General features: G+C 34.2%; 2 protein-coding genes across 4 annotated transcripts; both read right to left on the reverse strand.

Moving 5' to 3' along the window:
• Positions 1 to 486: 486 nt before the first annotated feature.
• Positions 487 to 9,821, reverse strand: LOC104211381 (zinc finger CCCH domain-containing protein 62-like). Of its 3 annotated transcripts, none has more exons than XM_070168156.1 (10): positions 9,485 to 9,820; positions 9,229 to 9,326; positions 8,040 to 8,178; positions 6,033 to 6,094; positions 5,876 to 5,927; positions 5,679 to 5,784; positions 5,368 to 5,466; positions 5,149 to 5,281; positions 4,639 to 5,077; positions 487 to 652 (listed from the first exon to the last, which is right to left on the reverse strand). In XM_070168156.1, exons 1-10 carry the CDS (start codon positions 9,610 to 9,612, stop codon positions 610 to 612), a joined length of 1,299 nt encoding a protein of 432 aa, XP_070024257.1. In that variant the 5' UTR covers positions 9,613 to 9,820; the 3' UTR covers positions 487 to 609. The 3 variants fall into 3 exon arrangements, with proteins under 3 accessions (XP_070024257.1, XP_070024256.1, XP_009758724.1); XM_070168155.1 differs by lacking the exon at positions 487 to 652 and adding an exon at positions 4,115 to 4,312 and having other exon boundaries at positions 9,485 to 9,821; XM_009760422.2 differs by lacking the exon at positions 487 to 652 and having other exon boundaries at positions 4,314 to 5,077.
• Positions 9,822 to 13,025: 3,204 nt separating this feature from the next.
• On the reverse strand, positions 13,026 to 18,030 carry LOC104211382 (CDPK-related kinase 5). The gene is made up of 11 exons (XM_009760424.2): positions 17,187 to 18,030; positions 15,958 to 16,088; positions 15,669 to 15,710; positions 15,441 to 15,549; positions 14,971 to 15,049; positions 14,528 to 14,824; positions 14,333 to 14,445; positions 14,123 to 14,230; positions 13,977 to 14,039; positions 13,711 to 13,878; positions 13,026 to 13,556 (listed from the first exon to the last, which is right to left on the reverse strand). The coding sequence occupies exons 1-11, from the start codon at positions 17,742 to 17,744 to the stop codon at positions 13,416 to 13,418; spliced, it is 1,809 nt and encodes a 602-aa protein (XP_009758726.1). The 5' UTR covers positions 17,745 to 18,030; the 3' UTR covers positions 13,026 to 13,415.
• Between the last annotated feature and the right edge of the window lie 7,061 nt (positions 18,031 to 25,091).

Below are 25,091 nucleotides of genomic sequence, written 5' to 3' on the forward strand. Positions count from 1 at the left end.
CCAGCGAGGCTCATCTCATTTATTTTAAAAGGACAATCCTAAAGTGACTACATTTTATTAAGTTTGTCTCTAAAATAAAATCTCTAAATTAATTACATGTTTTTTTAAAAAAAAAAAAGGACGTGACTTATTAGTTATTAGTCTAAGACAAATGCAAATGGAAAATTGCAATCGAGTTTGTACAAAGAGAGATTGCTTTCGTTCTATATTCTATTATTTAATAACACTAGAACGTGAGATTGACGCACAGTAATATCAAAAACAAATTAACTATTCTTTGATTAATTTAAACTAACATTATTAGATGACTTGAACTATTGGAATTGACTATGTGTGAGACAAAACCATTTTTTCTTTTCTTCTCTTTTTTCGACTTGTCGAAGAAATGCGTCAATGCTTAAAAAACGACATTAGGCTAACTTCAATCACTAACATTCGAGAATATTAGTTACTAGCATTATTCACATGTTTGTAGAAATAGATTCAACAGTCCATTTTATGCATTCGGCGAGCATTTGCGCGATATTAATGAATGAGATATCCTAATATACAAATCAGTAGAAAAACTAGATCAAACTTAAAGCTTCAAATCTTCATGTATATTCATGCTTATGTTTTCGGCTTACAAATGACCAAGGTTACAGTTGTGTACCTGGAAATGGCAATACAAGAAGAAAAGAAGGAGGAGTCAGCAGCAGTAACAATACGGCAACACAACAGCAACCCAACAGCAGCAAGTCAAACCAGATTCGAGGCCCGAGAAAGTTTGAAGAAAACCAAGCAAGCTCGATAGGACAAACCCAAAAGTTTGTAAAAGACTTAAACAACAACAAACCACATCACCACAAACAGACTGAACCACACGTGTATTAAACCCGAAACTAAATTCGTCTCTCACTTTGTTTTTGTTTTCTCTATTTAAACTCTCCAACACTCTCTTAAGATTTTCAGAATGTCTTCCTCTCTCCCAAAAATCCTCTCTAAAAAACTATATCTCAAAAATGTCCTCCAAAAATCCCTCCTTTTCTATGTCAAAATGACTCTTATTTATAGCAAGACTCTTGTCTCGAACCACTAACCCGAAATATTCTTTTAATTGCATGTCTTGCCCCCACTACTTAATGTTTTTCTTATTTAATTCCCTTGTCCCTCATGCCTACATGTTTTGTCCCCCACTACATTAAACAAATATATCAACCTCACTCCATTATATCTTGTCCCCCATGCTTAACTTAAATAATTATATTATTCCTCCACTATATTATGTCTTGGCCCCCACTATATTAAACAATTATATCACCTCCCCACTAACTTATGTCTTGTCCCCCATAATGTACTATTTTAATATTGTTAATGCCTAGTGGACAGAGCACTTAGATTAAATAATTGTTCAAATGTTCAATTCCAAAAATACCCCTCCGACCTTACTGAAATTACCATTTTACCCCTGAACGTACTGCAATTTACCAATCTACCCCCATCAGCTATAACCAATTCACCTAATCAATTCCAACCAAAATACAGCAAATATAACCAATTTCTAAACAAATTCAAACAACAAATCCCATGAACACAGATTGAACAACATCAAATTAATGGGAATAAGTTAACCATATTGGGAACCAATCCTGGTTAACTTAGACAAAAATGAATGAGCAAGGAGACAACAATATTAACAACAAAGATACATGATTCAAACTAAATCAAAAAATTAAAAACCAAAACATAAACTCACATTAAATCACTGGATTAGAAACGAACTTTAAACAAAAATGAACATAAATTAAATCTATATTAAACAACAAACATGACGGATTCAAACGATTTAAACTAACACTCTTCTATATTAAAACTAAATCCTTTTAAATTAATAAAACAAACTAAAGAAATAATTAATTGAACTTCAACTTAAATCTAAAAACATTATAATTACTAACAATTTCTACCTAAAAATAAACAAGAAAAATGAAACAAACTGAAGAAAAAATAAGAAAAACGATAAACACGAATTGGTTAAACCAACTAACCGGATCGGAACGACGATGAACTTGAACGAAAATAAATCTGCCCGGAAACAATTATCGCACCAAAATAACTCGACGCCGAAGACGACCACGAACGGACGATCAAAGAAGATGCTCGTTTGGTATCGTTTGGAAAACGAGGCAGTGGCAGCCCGTCAAAGAAGATGGACGAAGCAGAAGGCAGCAGCACCCCGGAGAAACAGCAGTTGCTGTTGCTGCGTCGCCAAACTGGAGGTCGACTAGGCAGTTACGGAGGCAGTGAAACAGCAGCAACTGCTACTGCGGGACATGGAGCTCGACGAGGCAGCTGGAGGTGAAGCAGAAGCTCGTCGAGGCAGTTGGAGGTCGACTGGGCAGTGTTGACGATGGGTTGTTCGACTGAAGGAGATGACGAAGAAGTAGCAGCCATGGGTTCTGTTTGGACGTAGCAGAAGCAGCAAAAGCGAGGTGCTAGGGTGCATGGTCGTCGAGGAAGGCAGCCATGGGAGCTCGAGCTCGAACTCGACGACGAAGAAGAAGGCAGCTTGCTTGGTTTTTTGTTTGGAGTTGCCTCGCGTGAGGAGGAAGATGATGGTGGTGGTTTGGTGTTGTCCATGGCTGGGCGTAGCAGAAGGCATCCATGGAAGCTCGAGCTGGAGGTCGTGAGGATGATGAAGAAGATGAAGCAGAGGGATCATTCATGGTGGTCAACGAAGAAGATGAAGCAGTCCGCTTGGCTTTTGGTTTGGAGCTGTGTGCGTGTGCTCGTGTCGAAGAAGACGATGCAAGGGCAGCCATGGAAGGGGGCTTGGAAGCTTGGAGAAGATGGAGAGAAAGACAGGGGGCGGATGGGTTTAGTCTTAGGGTTAGGAAAATGAAATGAAGATTAGGAGGGGTTAGGTCATTTGGGGTTATGGGGCGGACTGGGTCGACCCGTGTTGAAATGGACCGGGTCATGGGGAAGGTTGGGTATCTTTGGGCTTGTGGTTTGAATTTGAAGAAAAGGCCCAATTCCGATTTTCTTTATATTTTTTGCTCTATTTTCTTTCACTTTCTAATTAATAAAACTAACATTCTAAATTAAATTATAAACTAAATTAACTTATAAAAAATACTAATTAATTCCTAGCGACAAATATCATACATAATTAAACACCTATTAAAACAAAATTTCACAATCTGACATTGAATGCTAAAAATGCAAACGGTGCATATTTTTGTAATTTTCATTCTTGTAAAACAAACTTAATTATTCCTAATTGTAGAATTAAATCCTAAATGCAAATGCGACATATTTTTGTATTTTTTTATTAATTTAACAAATAAACATGCACAGACAAATACAAATAATTATCCAAAAATGTCACAAAAATTCTCAAAATTGCATACCAAGGAAAATCGTTTTATTTTAAATTTTTGGGAGTAATTCTTTCATAGGGCAAAAATCACATGCTTACAAGGGTCATGCAAAGAAAAGAAAAATTATACATTTCAGATATCTTCTGTAAGATTAAAAAAAACATATATCTTCGGTAAATCTTCTAAACATACTAATTATCAATTATATACATTATCACCTTAATTTATACTTAATCATGTAAATTCATACAATTTAATGTAAACATCAAATTTATTCCTGTGCAAGGCGTTCACAAAATACATAAAACAAGAACTTGGTAATAGACAAGGTAAAATGGTCTTTGTTTTTATAAAATCATCAATCAATAGTAGGGGAAAAATTTCAACAATCAATGAATGAAAATTGAATTAACACGAAATTGATACGGTTTTCACTCTAAGCAAATTTAGGGCCCATTTGGTCATAAAAAATATTTCTTTTTTCGAACTTTTTTTTTTTTACTTCTGTTCGAATTCAGCGTTTAGCCATAAAATTTTCGATTCACTTAAAAATGAATATCAGAATTTTTTGAAAATTCGAAAAACTCCAAAAAGCTTTTTTTCACTTCAGATCACTCACAAAAATTAAAAAACAACCCAAAATTATATTTATGACCAAACACAACTCTAATTTTCAAATATCATTTTCACTTGAATATTTTTTTCACTTTTTTCCTAAATTTTACAATTATTATGTCCAAACGCCCACTGAGAGAAGCTCATCTTTTATTTTTTGGGACACGTCTAGTTAGACGTAGTACAAGATCGTAAATAACTCAACGAACAGAGAAAAGAGGAATAAAAGGACAGGATCCAACAGACCTCTGAAATTGTGGCGTGATCAAGCTCACCCTTCCAAAATCCGAGTCCCAAATTCCACTTGAATGCAAAAGAAAATGGAACTACTAAAACTAAAAAAGAGAGCACAGCTTTAATACTGCTAATTAAAGACAAAACACTTTTGCAACTTGCTGTACAAATATTTGAAATTTGACACTTGCAACAAGGCAATGCTCCAAAAGTCAGTTTAAGACCCCTTGCACCATTTTGTTTATGTAAACCGGGTTTACATAAACCCCTTGCTGCTCCTATGTGCACAGCACGGGCCAGAGCAAGAGAGACAAAAGGCTAAGAGTTTTATCTACGTTCATAGTTTACAAATGGGAATGAACCAGATGATCTGTGAGTTCCCACCATTCCAGGAAAACGTGGATGATTACTAGACTGAGATACATACCTAGGATATGAAAAATTAGGATAGCTTCCATGATCATATTGTTGATGTTCTGGAGCAGGCAGAGCATAAGAGGAATAAGAGCTTAAATGTGATCTTGGTGCTGAATGCCAGTTAGATGAATAAGAATATGGTACTCCTTGGCCATAATAATCTGATTCAAAATGGCGGAAATTATTCGCTGAAAAATAATTGAACTGTAATGAGGTCTCCCCAATGGCAGGCACAAAGTTTGGATGCCTCATAGGGGCTCTACTATTTCTGGACTCTGCCAAATTCAATCTCCCAGGTGAACGAGGCTTTTCATGGTGGTGTTTTGTTCTTTTGCTTCCTACCTTTGCTTTCCCGCGTTCATCAATAGAACAATTATGTTTCTTTACTTTTCTTGTCTGTATCGTCTTGCTTGGCCTCCTATGATGATCAAGTTTCTGACGCTTGTTACCTACATGTACCAAAAACTACATTAGAGTAAACATAAAGGTGATACATCAATTTAATTTTCAATAAGGGCACCTTTATTTTTAGAGGATGCTTTTGTCGGCTTTATCGATTTTGATTTTCTTGTTGCTCTAATAAATCTTGCTGCTTCTCCACGTTTGTGCTTCTCTGCAAGCACTTCTAATCTTTCCTTTTCATTCTTCCATCTCTAATAAAGCAGCAGCAAGAAATACCGTTAAAATGTTAGAATATCTGAAAGGAATTGCAGGTACTCCAGAGTAGCTGCGGGTTCACCTGTCTGAAAGTCTTCAACTTATAAAGGTTTCGTCCCTTTACAAGCAATGGAAAAAGTGCAGATAATTGTTTAACCCCTCGACTCCATAACACCTCAACCTTGTTAATCACAAAAATTAGAGGATGGAGAAATTTTGAGCAAAACTTTGCGCATGACATTGCACGAAAGGGTTATTATTAGAAGGATGATACAGCTAGGTATTCAAGTGCTACAATTGGATTTTGTGCCAAGTTGCAAGCTTATATCCACATAACTATGGGTCAAGATTTCAACCCTTATACATCTCTCAAAACTTTCTATTGAGCCTTACCGTAAAGGTATGCTGCTGTTTGGCAACACCATAACTCTCCTTAACAATCCTCCCAGCAATGGTTCTCTTCCCTAATAGTTCTCCACCCCTTGTCATCTTGTCAAAACTTAGAAACACGACACAGTTAATCCAAGAATCAAAGACCACTTCACACTGACAAAATGTGAAACAAACAGGAGAATCAATTAGGTGAATACTTCTTGTACACTTTCTGTGTGAATAATACAACATCTCCTTTACATACGTCACCTGCAGAATCACCAGTCTCAATACTCAAAGATGGAAAAAAACAAAAGGGAAAATAAAGAAGTATAAGAAAAGAGAGAAGGTGTCATGATGCCAAATATAAACTACCGGTGCAGTTAATGGTAAATGATGATTTGGGATATAGTCTTTGACCATTTCCATCTTTCATCCTGTGAACAAATCAAGTAATAGGACTTTCCATTAGCAAAAAGGAAAAAAATAAAAGAAACTACTGGGAAAGGAACAAGAGATTTCAAAATATAGACTTACAACATCATACTATTTACAATTAGTTCCTTACTAAGTGAAAACTGAGACCATGAAGAATTAATGAATTGTGCTGCCGCTTCAATCATGTTGTGGTTAGACCGGCCATGTTGTATGGGGCAGAGTGTTGGCCGGTTAAGAACTCCCATATCCAGAGGATGAAGGTAGCAGAGATGAGGATGCTGAGGTGGATGTGCGGGCACACTAGGATAGACAAGATTAGGAATGAAGATATTCGGAAGAAGGTGGGCGTGGCCCCTGTGGATGACAAGATGCGACACGTGCAGAGGAGAAGCCTTGATGCACCGGTGAGGAGGTGTGAGCAGTTGGCCGTGGTGGGTACGAGAAGATGTAGAGGGAGGCCTAAGAAGCATTGGTGAGAGGTGATCAGGCAGGACATGGTACGACTGCAGATTTCCGAGGACATGGCCCTTGATAGGAAGGTCTGGAGGTCAAGCATTAGGGTTGTAGGTTAGGGGGTAGTAGAACTTTCCTTACTTCATACCGGGGGTGAGGCGGGGTTGGATTAGGGTTGATCTTAGATGGCTTGCAGTTTATGTTGAATCCACACTATCCTTGCTGTTTATATTAGCCCCGGGCCTTAGATACTGGTTACTGTTATTGCATGTCATTCATCTTTTGGTTGTTATGCTTCTGTTACTATTACGGTTTCTACTGGAGTTACTAATGAATTGTCTTTTCTTATTTTTTTTTATTTTCGTCTTTCTGAGCCGAGGGTCTATCGGAAACAGCCTCTCTGCCCTATCGGGGTAGGGGTAAGGTCTGCGTATACATTACCCTCCCCAGACCCCACTTGGTAGGATTTTACTGGGTAGTTGTTGTTGTTGTTGTTTGCTGGAGCTTCAATCACTTACGCTGCCTTCTTTTACTTGTTTTTGTTGAGTGGGAAGCACCAAGCTCACAGGACAATGAGCTATTGCAAGTAACCAAATTAATTCAATATCTTTCTATATGCAACTTTTTAGCACATTGATTGAGATGTCAATAGAAGAATGAAATTTCTGATTTTCAGAGTCATTGTGGAACAAGTGCCTCTGGAACTAAAAGAACATAAGGTCAAAACAAAAAAAAAACTAAAGATTCCTGATGTATTGGCATACTCAGTGCCATAGCTGGACAATAAGTGCAAGACATTCAAAAGAGAAAAGCCATTTATACCCACATATCTGTCATGTGAGATTAATGTTCAGAGACAAAAGGGGGACAAAGAGATGAAATAGCAACCATGAAGATGAGTGTGGAACTTCCATTTTTCGTAAGTACTAAGATAAGCACAGTATATTCTCCACGACACAATATCTTAACAAAATTATAGTGCAATGATCCGAAAAGGTCAAACTGCTCAAGGAGAGAATAATTTAGTTGGTTAAATCTTCAGAATGATTCAGAAATTAATTGTAGCACACAGATTGAAATATTTTCGGTCAATTTGCAAATATAGAATGATGAGGTAGGAACAAAATCATGGAGCACTTCTAGGTCTCACTGACAATGAGTCAAACCAGGGTTTTTAATCTGCTTAACTATATGCTGTAGGCACATGGTAATATGCTAACATTTGTCCCTTTTACTTAAGAGTCATATACCCTTTTTAGCTACTCACAATAAGCAACCTGAATGCTTGAGACTCTAGCTATTAACGGGACCCTTTCTTACACCACAAAAGAAACAACATAACAGGAAACAAAAACAAAAACAAAAAAACAATGAAAAGAAAAAAATAGAAATGCTTGATGGAATGCCACGAGAGCACACTTTATTGGAAATTGCAAAAATTCTAGGGGTGCATTCAAATACATGAGGTTTACATCTTACACTCCGACATACCTCCAGTGCTCTATGATCCTCTCTACACATTCTTCCTTTGTACCAGATAACCTCAACCCATTTGACCGCAAATATGCTTTATAGTCCGTCAACGTTAGCTTCCTCAATTCTCCCTTTAGCTTCTTCAATTCTCTACCCCCTATATAACATACAAAAGGTTGTAACTTGATATATTTATATGTTAGAGAGACCATAACTAGCTAATTTATTGTTTTGAGTCAGAACACGAAAAAAATTGTTATTAGTTGGAGAAATTTTCTACATTTTCCTCCACCGTGAAAAGAGAACAAGTTATGAGAAGAATCAATAAGTGCATTGTAGTATATATATGTTAGGATCTACGGTTTACAAAATATTGTGAATACACCAAATTGTCCATTAAATAACGAGTAAATTATTTTGCATCTTTTACTAATTCTATCCTCCTCAATGGCAGGCATAGGGTCCATATTACTTTTGCACCCTTTCCTTCCGTGTCCACAAAAGCTCATGCAAAACATATATCAACAGTACTTCCATATAAAAATCTTCTTCCTGCCCACCTGGCTCCAGTAATGCAGGTTGCCTAACAAGAAGATAACACGATAACACATTTGCGCCAAACTCATGGACAAAAGAGGTCCGCTTTTTAACTGGGTGTTCAGCCGAGATAGTCATTGCTCCCAACCCCAGCAAACTCTTTTTAGTAGCTCTCAAAGTCTCAGCCCCTTCTTTTGCTCCTCTACTTGCTGATTATTAAAAACTCATGCAACTGCAAAGGGTAGTCCATGGTGTGTCACCAATGCCATTCTCTAGAATGCACTTCCATGGGTTTATCTAACAAAATTGATAGCTCAGATTGGTCTTCGATTGATAGACCATGTAGGTCTCCGGCAAATCAAATAGGCAATTCAACATTTAAGACTAGCCACCACAACATCACAGGTACTAGTTACAAAGTTAAATGTGGGAGCGTGCACATTTAAAGATCAAACTCATTTGTGCAGAAAGCAACTGAGTTTAAATCATTAATTTCAACTAAAAAATAGAACACTGGGATTGGTTGAAGAATGATCAATTTGCTACAAAATTGATAAAAATTAATTAACCCTAACATTTTACTACAGTAACAGTGCAACTTAGTTTTTCTTTAGTTTATCCATACATTTGCCAGAAGCGTAACAGCAGAAAAATGAAAATCCCTATATACCTTGGAGAAGGCGAAGGACTCTGTCGCACCCCGACTCCTTAATTTCCTCTTCGATATCATCTTCATCATCATATTCTTCGTAATCGCCATCGCTCTCGCTGGCCCAAATTACCCAAAAATTGATCATGATAAAATTTACAATAAACGATGTAGTATTTGAATGAACATAATAATAATTCATATAGCCCAGCCTAATTAGTTTGGAATTGAGGCGTAAATTGGTTGATAGATTGATATATTAATTGGAAAAGAATACCTTGAGGCGGAGGAGTCAAAATCATCGTCATCCGATTCTGATAATGGTTCTGATTCTTCTTCATCTCCTTCTTCGGAAGAAGAGGAAATTTCAATAACACTGCGTTTTGCTCCTCTCCTCGTCGCCATCTCAATTAGTTAGACTGATAATTTGAAGCTTGTAATTTAAGAGCAACACCATTTCATTTCAAATGCCCAAATTATACGGTCCCACTGATTCACGAACCCACATTTAAACCGTCAAATTAATCCTTGATCTTAATAAAATGGTACATTGATTTTTCCATTTTAACATCACTAGCTGCTACTTATCATTAGAGATTAAGCTTCTGTGTTTTTAATGACAAGGGTAAATTTGCTTCAGCTGAAGGTAAATATAAATTACTCACCCCGATTCAAAATAAGTCTCTACTTCGCCATCTGCACCCACCTAAGATAAAAATATAAATAATTTGACTAAATTATTCCTAATTAAAATTTTCATATTATTAACTTGTTCTCATATTAATAGTCACAATTATCAAAAGTAGTTATCTCAAATTATTTGTCGTTTTAGAAGTTCAAGACAAAATTGATTGTTTTTTTTTGTTTTTACCCTTAATAATAATTATTCTTGAAGATGAAGATAAGACATAAACAGAATAAATATTCGAGATTTTATCTTATGACATAAATAAAGATAGAATAGTCTAATTCTTTTCCTAATTAATAATTTTTTAAGATGTATGTAAAAGAGAAACACGATACATAATATGAGACAAGAATAAACACTTAACATTAACTAGTATGAATATATTGCTTTGATTAAAAGAATAGTCCATTATTTCTTTTTGACTCGATAAAAGGCGTAGTTAAAAGTGCTCCAACTTACCGCACTTACCGAAGCAGTAAAGAAGAAATAAACCTTTAAACTTCTTCTCAAAATGGTCACCTAACATAGAAAAAAGTAATTTAAAAGACTTTTAAGGATATAAAAATAAGGGTAATTTTGAAAAAATATTACTCCTTCCGGTTCAAAATAAGTGATTTTTTAACTTTTTTCTTGTGGTCCAAAATAAGTGATTTTTCCAGATTTCAAGAATGAATTAATTATTTTTTTCCTACATTGCCCTTGGAGTAATTAATGTTGGAGTATGTGTTAGGAGTGTTTATGTGAAGAGACAATAAAGGTTAATATGATCAATTTCATTGTTAATTAATGTTAAAAAGTGAATTTCTTATATGCGTGAAAATAACCAAAAAATCACTTATTTTGGACCGGAGTGAGTATTTAATTCTTTCTTGATTTGATAAGTGGACACTTACTTTAACCCCTTAGCCCCCAAAAGGCAAGTGGACACTCTTTTTTAACCGAAAGGAGTATATAATGGTATAATTCAAGAGCACATATGGACCTTTTCTCATTTTTCTAAGAAGAGAACTAATAAGATCAAGATAATTATATTTTAAATAAATATTGAGATGGGTTCTAATTTAGTTAACTTTTCATCGCTAATTTCATGTGAAATAATGCAAAATGGTTAGAAAGCAAAGAGTAACCTTGACAATTTAATCTCAATGGGTTAAATCTTTTTGAAATTTGATATGTTTTTTTGTTGACAAAATCAAGTTGCTATAGTTTCAACTTTCAATGAAGCTGTTATGAACCTCCAATAACAATAATCTAAGAAAAGTGATTTGATTACTAATACATTAAAGATCTCAGTACAATATAAGATAGTAAGAACTGGGTAGAGGAGAGTGAAGATTACAGAAAGAAAGGGGGATGGGGGCAGAATCACAGAGAGAGGCGAGAGAGACAGAGAGCAGAGAAGGAGTTTCTAACAATATTTTGTATGCCCTATCAGTACTAATGCTCAGTCCCTTTTACTGAGTCCTTATTGCAAATCTTGGACCTGGATTTCAAATTAACCTTTTTGAATGTTTTCTGGCCCCGTGGCTTCTTCTCGGCCCAATAGTTCTTCTAGGCACAATATCTTGATTCATAACAGAAGCATTCATCTAGTCGAGGCGGAGGTGCTAAGATCTTATGACAAGAAGTTCTAGGCTCAACTTTCATTAGAATATGATGTACCTAATACCTATCCAACTTATATGTTCTTCTTGCTACTTTTGCTACTTCATAGAGAAAATATATAGTATATTAATTAGGCAAAATGGTCTCGTGGTCACTTAAATTTGTTCCAGTTTGTCAATCTGGTACATAAACTTACGTTCTTTTGAAAATAATATTCTGATTGAAAAAATAATAAAATTAAAAGAAAAAAATTAAAAATTGAAAACGAAAAAGAAAAAAGACGAAGTCGATGTGGCCCCCTTTATAGTCCAAGTACGGTGTTCTCAAAGAAATCTCGGCGACGAATGTCAGCTTAATTCTACTCGCCGGAGGTCTTTTAAACGGCCATTCCACCCGCTTTCTCGGCCGAAGCACATCCATTCCTTGTTAGCCGGCGATACGGCACCGTGAAACGTGGTTTTTAGACAAATTTCAGTTGTTTTTAGACCAATAGACAAGCTGATAAAAGCATATTCTGTTTCACTATTAAATTCATCTCCGCCTTCGCTGCTAAACCAGCCACTATTTAATGAAGAACTTTTCAGAACCTTTGTACTTTTTATTGGGTCTATGGATTTTAGAACCTTTGAAAACTTTCAAATTATTCTGTTTGATTTGGGTTCTTGAGATTTGATTGAAGAATAAGTTCTTGACGAATCTCCAAGAACATGATTATCGAGATTATGGAGAAATAGGGGTTGCCGACCATTTTGGATTTAAGGTTAGGTCGGAGAATTCAGACAAGTTTTATTTTGTGTCTCATACAACTGACACTAGTTGTATGAGACTCATTTTTGTCTCACAAATTTGTAAACACTTTTCGTTTTTCATCTGCTGGTCGTATGTATGTATCTTTTCTTTTTTGGGTGCAACATAAGTATCGTAAATATACTTCTGCTGAACTCCGTAACACATTTTTTGACAAGTTAATAAATATGTAATAAATATGCTTGTCCACTTATCCAATATTATGTTGCACTTCGCTACTTAAATAAAGATAGCGAGAAGAGTGTAAACAATGGGACAGGTAGAATTGTTTTTCTAACTTTTGGCTGGTCGACCACCATTTAAAATTAAGGAAAAGTAAATACTGTCTGTACTTTAAAGGCCAATTCCTTCTGATCATCACTGTGAAGACAGTTGATCAAGAAAAATAGTCCATTGTACAATACCATGGCTTATAAGATCATTCAAGCTATTGTTGCATTTCTAAGGCTACAGCTATTTTCTAATTAACAACAATTAACTCCCTTGCTTTCTTTTCATCTTTTCTTGAGCCGAGGGTATATCGGAAACAGTCTCTACCTGGAAGGTAGAGGTTAAGGTGTGCGTACACAGACCCAACCTTGTGGGACTATATTGGATTTGTTGTTGTAACAACAATTAACTCCCTTGCTCTCACACATGTCTTTCCTTTCTCCACTTTAGTTGAGAAGCAAGAAAAGAAGTGGTGGAACTTCTCAACAAGAAAGAGATGTAGACAACATTATACAAGGCAAATAGTAGACATTAGCGATGTCCAACAACTTACAACATCTTGTGTGTGTCCGCACACTGTCAAACCAGCTGAGAGATGCTCTCACCTGCAATCAAACAGTAATTAACTACAGCTTTACAGTAAGAACTCTATATGCAGGGGGCCATTGCTCTGATAACACATGGCCAAAACTCTAATCCTCTCCTTGAAAATCGTTCCGTGGAATCTCACTTGTCCTGAGAAAATACTGAGGTCTATGAAGCTCCAGCATGAGGGACAGAAGTTGATCTTCATCATTTCTTCACTGCTCATTTGTTTGCCAACAATGGCATCAGCAACAGAACGAGAACATGAGTGAACCAAAAAACTCATTTAAATTTTCTGATTAGGTGGCTTGAATCATTGAACTTTTGTAATTGAGCGGCTGGACACTCCATGCAACAACTTTGCAAAACCAAGAAAACTGAGCTTTCCATCAGTATGCCTAAGCCAGTCATGTAGAACAGCATGGACTGGAACAGAAGGGCTAAGACCAAGTTCCTGGAATGCCAGATTCAAATTTCATTCAGTTAGATTCCTCACCAATTATTTGTACACTCCCCCCTCCTCCGAAAAGACAAAAAGAAAGATTGTTACGTAAGAGACAAAGATGTGGCAAACAGTATTCAGAACAGAAATGAACAATCATAATTACCGAAGCTAATTCTTCTATCATAATAGCCCTATTGCCTTCCTTCTCAAAAATTTCATAGGCACAACGTGCATGTTGTTCCCATCGGTCAAGAGCCTCAAGCTGATGAACACTTAATGCAGCAGCACAGAATTCCTCAAAATCCATCCTCCTGTATTGCAGTGCATTAAGCTGCCATGAGAAGGAAAAGGAGAGTTAAGCATCACAGGTTAAACCCAGAGCAAGACAATATCAGTCAGAATCTGAAGTCAATGGATTTCAAAATCTACCGATGCAAGAAAATCATGCATGCGAGCTTCCTTCATAGCATCTGTTGCATGTTTCATCAGGGCCTGATAAGAACACAGAAGGTCAGCAACAACTTGCAAAATACTAGAAACGATTATAGCATTCATTTTTTCGTAAAAATACAAACCGTTTTAATGTTATTGAAGCTTATGGTGCCATTTTTGTTTGGTTCCAGCAACGCAAACTGCTCCTTCAGATAAAATAGCTCATCTACAGTCAATGTCTTTGATAAAGCCTGCAAAAGTGCACAGGTGAAGATTGAGCTATTAAACAAACTTCTACAAGTCCGAAGATAAAATGGGAACCGGAGAACTTTTCTCAATAGCATCATACACACCCGTAGTGCAGCTTTTCTAAGAGCAGAGGACCTCATGTAAGCTTTCATTAGTTTGAATATCAAAATATCCAAAGGCACCTCCATGTTGTGACTATTCTTTATCCATGGGTGACCTGAGAGAGTGAGTTGTTAAGCAGTTTGAATAAATTTAAAGAACGAGAATTCTCCTTTTCCAACTTGACTCAAGAAACTCACCCAAAGCCTGAGCTGCGGTCATTCTTTTCCGGGGATCTTTATTCAACAGACGTTTCACAAAGTCTTTTGCCTCAGAAGATAATGTAGGCCAAGGCTGTTCGTCAAAACTTGGATCAGCTTTTAGGACAGCTCTAAATATCCCAGATTCTGTTCGAGCCCAAAAAGGACGGCTTCCACACAACAGGATATATGCTATGACACCTATACTCCACACATCAGCCTCTGTACTGTAAGATCTGTGTAGAACCTCCGGCGCTACATAATATGCACTACCGACAATATCATTAAGTCTTTCATCTGCAAGGCAATCAAGCATGGCAAGTAAACAACAGGTTGGCGGAGCTACTCAAATCTTATGCAGGGTAGTTGTTTAATTCTTTCTTCTTTTTTGAGGGGTGGGGGTGAGGGGAGGGGTGGTTCTACAGACACAGTAATGGACTAACCTGGCTTCACAAAATCAGACAATCCAAAGTCTATTGCTTTAAGTTGTGCGTTTTCATCCTTAGATGTGAATAAGAAGTTCTGGTCAATCAGAAAGCTTGAGTTAGATAAGACAGAGCATGATAGAAGGCTTACAGAAGCAGATAGCACATCTTCTCTAACAAGTAATACTATTAACCATAGCAAAATGCCACAGCTGATATTTTGAGCTTCTCTGTTACTTGTTAGCTCAGCAGATCCGTTACTCTAATACTAGATGAAACAAACACTAACTTCACCTGATGAATAAAAAACCTAAGCAATTTGAAACTGACTGAAAAGTTGTTCTACTGGAATATAACATTATTTAAGATCCATTAAAGTAAAAAGGTTTTCTTTTTTCCTTCTTCTTTTACACCAGGTGAAATTACTAGATATGCTAAGATGCTGTACTGTCTAAGTAATCACAGATTGAGCATTTTGCTCCTCTTACCTCTGGTTTGAGATCCCGGTGCACCACACCTTGAAGATGGCAAAATGCAACAACTTTCAGTATTTGTATCATTACAGACTTTGCATCATCTTCTGTGTACTTCCCACCTCTGCATGACAAAAAGACACCTATTTAGTACTCTCTTTTCATCAAAAGATTTGCCACAATTCAAAACTCACAAGATTCAAATTCCAAAACAATGGAAACATAGCAAAGAGCAAGAACAACCTCGAGAGTATTCTATCCAAAAGCTCGCCTCCTTCACATAGCCTGAAATTTAACAAGATTAATCAGCAGTACTTCAAAGAGCAGTGTGATAAGGAAAATAAGCAAATCAAGCTCCTGATAACAGCAAAATACAATGATTAAACCCATATATTTACTAATAGAGAATTAACAAAATGTCAAGCTACTTGAAACCCTGATAAATAACCAACGTCTAAAGCTGAGTTTGAGACTAAATTTAATTGCAGATGCAGATGCAGATGCGACGAGAGTTTGAGTGACCAAAGCTTACTCCATGACTATGTACACATTGTTGGGGTCTTCATATGCATCATAAAACTTTACTAAATTATTATGTCCCGTCAAAGCTCTTAATATCTTCACCTCCCTTCTCACATCCTCAATGGCTATTGCAGTAGTCATCTGGAGAAAAAAATTAGGATCAGATATTTCAGATAAAACGCCAGAAAAGAATAAAAAATCCACTGATGCACATTCAGAACAACAATAGTCATCATCACATTATGCAACCTAAGCAAAATAGAAAGATCAAACTACAAACATCAGAAAGCAGCTTTCTGAACAGCTATATAATTCCACAGGACCTTTTTTTTTTTGGATTTTGGGGGGAGCTGTTGTGATCACTCCCAACTACTGATATGTATGTTAAAAAGGTCCATCCTTCAAACTGTCAGCTGCCTTGACTATACAAACCGAGCAACTGATAACATTGTTCAAGAAGTTTTTTGCTGGTTTCATCAGAGAAATACATGGTGAAAATGTTTCAGCAATAAGAACCCCTAAGCACTACAAAAAGTATGATTTTGGTAAGGAAGGGAGGGTTGGCGGAAGGGGCTGTTGATGCTTTACTTATTGAAGGCAAACTTATCCTTCTCCCTCTAGAGTTATCTGGAACAAGTGGAAGGCAAACAAAACATATTTAACTCTATCTCTCCATTTACTTATGAAAAAGATAAAAGAGCTACTGTGTTCTAAGTCGTCATGAGCATTAGCCCTCCTCCTTGACTCCCCTTACGCTGCACTTCCTCTTTTCATCCCACCCAATTAAAATCTCGATATTCTATTTATTCATAATTCCTCTTTTAGGGCATCTTATGGGCAATCAAACAGATTAACTTTCAGACTCTAAAAAGGAAAGAAACAAAAATCAGACTCTAGTGCACTGCAAACAATAGAGCTTCCTTAAAACAGTCAAGGACATAACTAAAAATAGCATAAATTCTGACACTACAATAGACGCTGCAATTAGCTTCCTACTTCCATCACTTGACAGCCTCTAAACTTAATTACCAAAAATCAAAGCTTTAAACTCAAACCAGCAACTACACCACCTAAGGAAACAGTAGATGATGGACCTAGTTGACAAAAAATTACTAGTAGTATGAATAGACATTTGCAAAGTAGATCTGACCACTGTTACTCAAGTACTTGGAACACATAGATCATATAGCAATTGAATCAAACTTGAAAAGAAAATAAGAGTATAACAAAAGGCCAAACCTTTGATTTGGGGATGACTTTAACAGCAACCTCTTGTCCCTTGACTTCACCTTTCTTAAACTTAGCTTTACAAGTATACCCAAAATGCCCTCTTCCTACTTCCACTCCCATCTCATACTTGTTCACAAAATTCTTCGAAAATCCAAAGCTCTTATCTAGCCCCGCGCCTCCTCCATCTCCGACCTCAGATTCATTCCCTTCGGGTATTGCAGACTCGTTCGGTTTTACGGTGCCATGTCGCCTGGCCAACAGAGAACGGATGTGCTTCGCCGGAGAAGGCGGAGGGAACGGCCGTTTGAAGAACCTCATGGGAGTAGAATTAGAGCTGGCATTCGTAGCCGGAGATTTCTTTGAGAACAAATAATGCGCCGGACTTGGACTGTAGAAGGGGAAAAAGGGTGACTTTTTACCCACACTAGGTTCGTCCTTCTTCGTCTGATGGCTGTTAACATCGTCGTCATTGCTCGGTCCAGATTTCACCGGAAATGTAGCGCCGTCGCCGGCGACGGTAATGTCATCGACGGAAAAATTTGAGGGTTTTGAAGTGCAAGCACCCATAGGCTATTTTTGAAGCTTTATTTTATTTTTTTTGCTTCAGAAACGCAATGTAATGTACTTGAAGAACAAAGAGAAAAGAAAAGAGTAGTTCAAAGTCAAGAGAATTGCATGAAAACGAAATTATTACTATAAAGTAGTGGAAATTTGTGTGTTTGTTTAATGGAGGTTTTACTTTCAAGTTTTGAATGCAAGAGAGAAGAAAAAGAAGATGGATCTGCAGATGGCGATAAAAAGGAAACGACGATGTGTTCGCTTTTGTCTGAATTAGTTGCAAGTGAATATTTTTTTATATTTGAAAAAAGTAGGATATTGGTAGCTTTAAAAGCAATTGAAAATAATTTTTATTTGCATCTGTGGTGTAAAAGCTATAATATGTTTAGTAATTTGACTATTTTTTGTGTAAGTTACAAATCAATATTTAGAAGCTTCCTTTGTCCTTCTAGTGTTCTTTCTACATTAAAAAGATAAGATGGGATAAATATATAAATCATCATAAAACATGTTTGAATTGAAGCCAAAAGCCTATTTAAGGTGAAGGTCGAATTTTTCAAAATCATGTTTCATCTCGATTCAAATGGATATTGGCAGAATCAAAAAGCTTGAGACCTCAAGTATTTCATATCAATCTCATTATTGGAGAAACTCCATATATTTGAACATATTTAAATAATTTGGACCATAAATTTCAATCATGATATTATGTATATAATATCATGATTGAAATTTATGGTCAATATGCTCTATGGTCCAAATTATTTAAATATGCTCAAATATATGGAGTTTCTCCAATAAATACTCTCCAATAATGATAGATTTATATATATATATATATATATATATATATATATATATATACACGTGTTACGCTATCAATAAACACTACTTTTAAACTTATTGAACGTCAGAATTACATATGGAGAGTGTATTTGAATGTGGGTGTAAGTATTAATTTTATAAACAACTTAGCTAGGGTTTAGCCACAAATTCTCAAATTTGTTTAAAAAATCTGTTTTGGGTGAAGTTTGGTTTGGAGATGAAAATCTGATTGGACTTTTTTTTTTGAAAAAAATGAAACGTGACTTATACCTATAAGTCCAAGAAACTATCAAAAATACCCAATAATACCAAACAAACAAACTTGCTAATCTTGTATATGAAAAACTTTCACGTAAAAATTGCACGGGCGCCCTATTTTATCGCCCTCATTTAACCTATACCCATTTTTTAAAAACTTTTAACGTGTACCCACTTTTTAAATAACTTCAGCTCCATTTCTCCTCCTCCTTCCCTTTTCTCCTCCTCCTTCTAACTTTTACCTTTTATGTAGTACGTATTTATTTTTTGTGCTCAGCACACATTGAAACAATTTATGTTTACTTTAAATGTACATCTGTATTCTGTAATATAATACCTTTGAAGTTGTTGTTCTACTCATAATAAGAATTTATGCTGAATGCACTTGTATATTGATAGTTCTTTATCTTTATCAGGTAGGTTCAGAAGGGAAATTATTTAAAATAAAATTTGAATTCAAGGGTATTAATAATTCAGTAAGCAAGAAATAACTGGAGTTTAAAATTACAAAACGAAAGACAAAAAAGCAGAAGATGAAGAAGAAAGAAAAGAACTGGAACACACAAGCACTAGAAAAAAAAGAGAATTAAATAACTTCAGCTGTAGAGCTGAAGTTCGACAGTTACAAAATAAAAACTTCAGCTCTGGAGCTAAAGTTATTTAGTTCTCTTTTCTTTCTAGTTGATCAACCGCGAAACACCAAAAACAGTAGTGATTGCCTCAGACTTTAGCTCTAGAGCTGAAGTTTTCCAGTTACAATATAAAAACTTCAGCTCTAGAGCTGAAGTTTCCCAGTTACAACACAAAAACTTCAGCTTTAGAGCTGAAGCTCACAAACAAAAACTTCAGCTCTAGAGTTGAAGCTTACAAACAAAAACTTCAGCTCTAGAGCTGAAGTTCGACAGTTACAAAACAAAAATTTCAGCTCTAGAGCTGAACTTCAGGCGCGACTACTAGAATGCTGAAGTTTTGCGTGATTGTCTTTGCTACTTCAACCCCGTATGCTGAAGTTATGCGAAAAAGCGGGTACGCTTGCAATTTTTTTGCAAAGCGGGCACAAGTTAAAACGTGACACAAAAAGCGGGTATAGATGCAAATGCCCCAACCTTCACTGATGCCATTTATTATCATTTTCACAAACCATAGTCCTAAACATAGATAAGTTTCGCACAGACTCATCATTTTTACGATGAACTACATAATACACTATTCCCAAACTACACCATGATATTTTAATATCATATGTTAATAACACAATCACTAGATATGACAATTCGTCCAAATTGCAATAATATTACAAGATTCAACAATCCAAAAAAAATTATAGTAACTAGCTGGTAGATTAGTTAGATCATAATAGATGGTGCATTTTTTTATAAAATACAAAACTTTGGGGTAATTTTGAAATTGTTAAAAACTTCAAAGGTAATATTTTGGGCCAAAAACAGGTGTAGAGCTAGTTTTGGGATTTGAAATTTGTTTTCAAAATCTGTCAAAATATGGATAAAATCTAAAAACAAACAGATTTTGCCAAAAAAATTTAGAAAAACTTGATAATATCTGTGACTAAACGGGGGCTTAATTTCTTCATATTTTTTTAATACTGACATAAATTAGTTTCAAATACTTTGAACATAAAAGTAGTAAAGGTCGGATCTAACGTTATTAGAGGTAAGGCTTATGCCTTAGCTCTTAGTCCCCGAATTCGGGGGCTCCATTTTTTTAAAAAAATAATAGGGTTATAGGTACTTAAAAAATAATATTTAGTACTTTATACAAAAGTAGAGTTTTTAATATAAAAAGAAAAAAAAAGTCTTTATATATAAATAAAGTAATAATCTGACTTGCTTAAAAATGGGTAGATAAAAAGTTTTCCCAATGTTTCAATTTTTTACTTTTTACTCCTTCATTAGATAACATGTATTTTTACCCTCCCTTTCTTAATTTGTTCAAGTAAATCTTTCTTTTTTCCAATCACTTCATATTTCAAAAACCCGTACATATTTTTTGTCTTTTTCTTTAATATTCTTACTCTTATTCTTTCTCCAAGATTTTATTAGTTTAACACTCTGTTTGGATCATTGTTCCCCATCATCTTATAATATATTGTATTGTATCGTATCGTTTTATGAATATAATGTTTGGATATATTGTATTGTTTGTTATTATTAAATAATATTTTACTGTTTGGTTTGATTGTATCGTACTGAACTGTAACTGATAAGTATACTAAAATACCCTTAATTGTTTAAATATTAAATTTATCAAAATTTATGCATACAAATAATTTTAAAAAAATAAAACAGAAGAAGGCAAAACACCTTAAGAAAGCAGAACAAGGGAGCGAGACAGAAGAAGGCAAAACAAAGGAGTATAGCTAATTAGAATCGAGTTAAAAGCAAATTAGGAGAAAATATAAAACAGAATGCGTTAAAGCACCTTTAACGTTTGCGGCAGAAGTTCTGGGGAAAAAAAGTAGGTTATAGATTGGAGATTTCGAGTTAAAATAGTAAAAAAGGTAAAGGATAAAATAGAATTGCGGAATATTAAGTTAGGGCATAATTGGATAAAAAAATAGGAAACAATCCCACCACACCAAATTGATTGTTTCAAAAAGGGGACATTTTATTGTTCTGGAACAATGTATTTAACAATACAATACAATCAATTTTAATGAAACAATCAAAACAAATATTGTTTTGGGATAATAATACCATACGATACAACAGGGAACAACCATCCAAACAAGCTGTAAGTGCTCAACAATACATTTAATCTTCCAATAGTTCTATACTTCTATTACTCTATAATATCTTATCTAAAATTAATAATATCTCAAGAAAGACTAAAATGAGTTGGCTATAATATCAATTTTAAAAGAATTATTAGAAATCGATTATAAAAAAGATTATTAACAACTTTATCTATATTGTTATAAAAGTATGAATAAAATGTTGGATTACAAAAATAACCTTTTAATATTAAGCATAATAACTCATAATAAAAGGACATAATCGGAATTCTAGACATTAGCCTTATAATCCTATTAGTTTTAGGACATAATACTACACATTAGGAATCCTACATGATTACCTTTAGGAATCCTATTAGTATAATTATTTTTGGGAATATATATTAGCCTTGTAATCCTATTACTTTTAGGATATACTTCTTAAAAAATTCCAATTACTAATTCAATTTGAAAATATATTATATTGTCCAAAACCATTTAAAAATATGAGAGTCTATATTATTATAAAAGCACGAATATAATATCGACAGACCAAAATAGCTCTAAAATATTAAACAGAAGAACTCATAGGGAAAGGACATAGCTGTAGTAACTTATTTTTTTGAACTACAATAACTTCTATGTTAATTTTTTTAAATATTTAAGATTTTAAAATTAATACAATCTTGTCTATTAAATTCTTATTAAAATATGTAGGAAGGTTTAATAAAATCTATTTCATAAAAATCCTCCATATCGGTAATATATTATCACTCTATAATATTCAATACAAAAAAAATTAAAAGAAATGCTAAACGGACTGCATAAAGCATTGAAATTGAGAAAGAAAATTCCAGAATAATATATTATTATATTATATTTAAACTGCTTTCCTCAAATAATATTTTTTATTATTAATTTTTCGTGTAATATAGAAAAATATACCCAATTATTAAAGAACAACTAAGAAAATTTTTAAGAATATAAATGTGTGAGAAAAGAAAGAAAAAAGATTGGTAAGAGCCAATACCACTAAAGATTTTGCAAATATAAAAATCTAAAATTGGAATGTCATCGATCTTTTTACTCTTTAAAAAAAATTATGGCGGAAAAAATTATAATCACGGTTAAATATTCAAACATGAGATGAACTAATATTAAGAATCTAAATCAATAGAAAATAAATTATATTTTATGTTAAAATCAAATAATCAAATCTTTCAATTAATTATTTGCAAGAGAACCCAATTAAATTATTTTTTAAATTCATCATATGAGTAAAATTATTTTTCAAGTTAAAACAAATCTTAGGGTACATAAATTATTCTAAAAAATAGATCACAAAGTAAAAAAGATTAATATAGTATTAAAAAGGCCTTACAAGTGTTTGAGGAGGCACAATCAAAGCTAAATCCTGAACAAGAATAAACTTTCAAGACTATATTATAAATAATCGACTCTGGTATAGCGGGATTATCCTTTGTGGATGCCTCCGACAGAATCGAAATAATATTCTTATGTCATGCATTACTTGCAAATGTCATATCAAGAGGCATGATATTGTTAACAATAAGAACAAGTGGTGTACTAGCAACGATTTTAGTATGAGGACGTACAACTCAATTCAGATTTGATATGCCTCTTAAAATAACTGAAATAACCATCACAAATATATCAAATCAGAACAATAGTGCTAAATTTATAAGGAAAGCAAAAGTGATGATATGGGATGAAGCGCTTTTGGCTAAGCGTCAAACGATCGAACACAATCGCCTAGAGTTTTGGAGATATATTGGATATTGATGAACCGTTTGGTGAAAAAGTAATAGTTTGGGAGGTGATTTCTGTCAAATACGATTAGTAGTACCAAAATTGACCAAAGCAAAAACTGTAAAAGCTAGCTTGCCAAAATTATACTTATGACCTCAAATGAAAAATATTCAAATGACAAGAAATATAAAAGTAAGAACAAATGCAACATTCAATGACTTCTTGATTCGTGTCAGAAACAAAGAAGAGCATCCAATAAAAGATGATTTGATGCTTCTAGAACACTTGGCTATAACCCCAATGGTAATAGTAGTGCATTTAATAAGGAAACTATAAATTTTCATTATTAGATTAGAACGCAATTTGTACAAATTACACGATAGAATTTAAAGAGCTATCTTAGCTAGCAGACATGAATATGTTGATTAACTAAATAAAAGGTTGATTGCTAAGTTTTATGGTAAAAATAAAATATTTTTCAGTTTTGACTCATGAGAAGATGATGCCAACAATAACTACTAAGAAGAATAGTTAAATATTTTAGTACCAAATGGCTTTCTACCGTACATGTTTGTTCTCAAATTCATTATTTATTATGTATGTTAGTGTCACCATATATATAATAGACTAAGTTAAAATTAATCTTCTATTGCATATAGGTTGATTTTGAAGAAAAATATATCTGTCATGCTACTGAAAACTTAGATCCGTTGAATAGCTTATGTAATAGTACACATATGGTATATAGAAGTTTTGACAATAACGTCATATATGCAGAACTTATGATACTGGTCAATATGCTTCTAAGTATAAATTTATCTCCGAATTCAATTTTCGTCTTCCGAAACTAAAGAATATCCTTTTAAATTTGTGTGAAAATAAGTTTCAGTTGTTTATATTTTGTAGTTATAATAAATAAAGCACAAGGACAAACATCCTAAATATTGAACTATATTTACCACAATATATTTTCTTACACGAATAACTATATGTTGTGCTTTCAAGAGAGATATCAATATCAACAACAATAGTTCTGGTTATGGCAGAGCAATCAAAGCATGAAGGAAATATATACAAAACAAACATCATCTATAAAGAAGTATTCGGTAAGATATATCGCATTAAATATTTTTAAACTACAATACATAATTATCTACTTAATATGACTAAAAATGATCATTTATGTAAGTTCTGATGATATCCTTTCATTTTGAATTCACGTATTATGGTAATGTAAAAATATTTTTCGCTATTTAGATGATTGTTATAGTATGATGTATAAAATTTCTCTCATTAATTAAATTTATTATTCCTTCATATAAATAAATATTTAAACCATCATATATTATTATTAACGTGCAACGCACGTTTATAGATACTAGTATATTAAAAAGTTAGAAGAATATATTTCAAATAAAAATATATCTTATAACTTCCTTTTAAAATATAGCAGGTCATGGCTCGTCCAATAAAATAGTTGGATGTTTGGGTTATGTAAATTTGAGAAAAGACGAAAAGTGAGATGAGATTGAGACAAAATTAACCTACGATATTTGTCTTGAAAAGGTTTTAAGTTTTGTCTGTTAGTATTTGGGAAAAACCAAAGAATGGGAACAAGGGACAATTCTTCTGTTTTGGCATTTTGTAGCAAAAGAATCTTCACTTTCCAAATTCCAAGTTTTCAAAACTGTTTGTACAGAACTCCGTTATTTGCCTTTCTTTATTTTGAATTTCTTGGAATATTACAAGCTCCTTCAAATGTTACCCCTCTT

This window comes from Nicotiana sylvestris, chromosome 2, assembly GCF_000393655.2.
Source record: "Nicotiana sylvestris chromosome 2, ASM39365v2, whole genome shotgun sequence".
In the NCBI taxonomy this organism is placed as follows: Eukaryota; Viridiplantae; Streptophyta; class Magnoliopsida; order Solanales; family Solanaceae; genus Nicotiana; species Nicotiana sylvestris.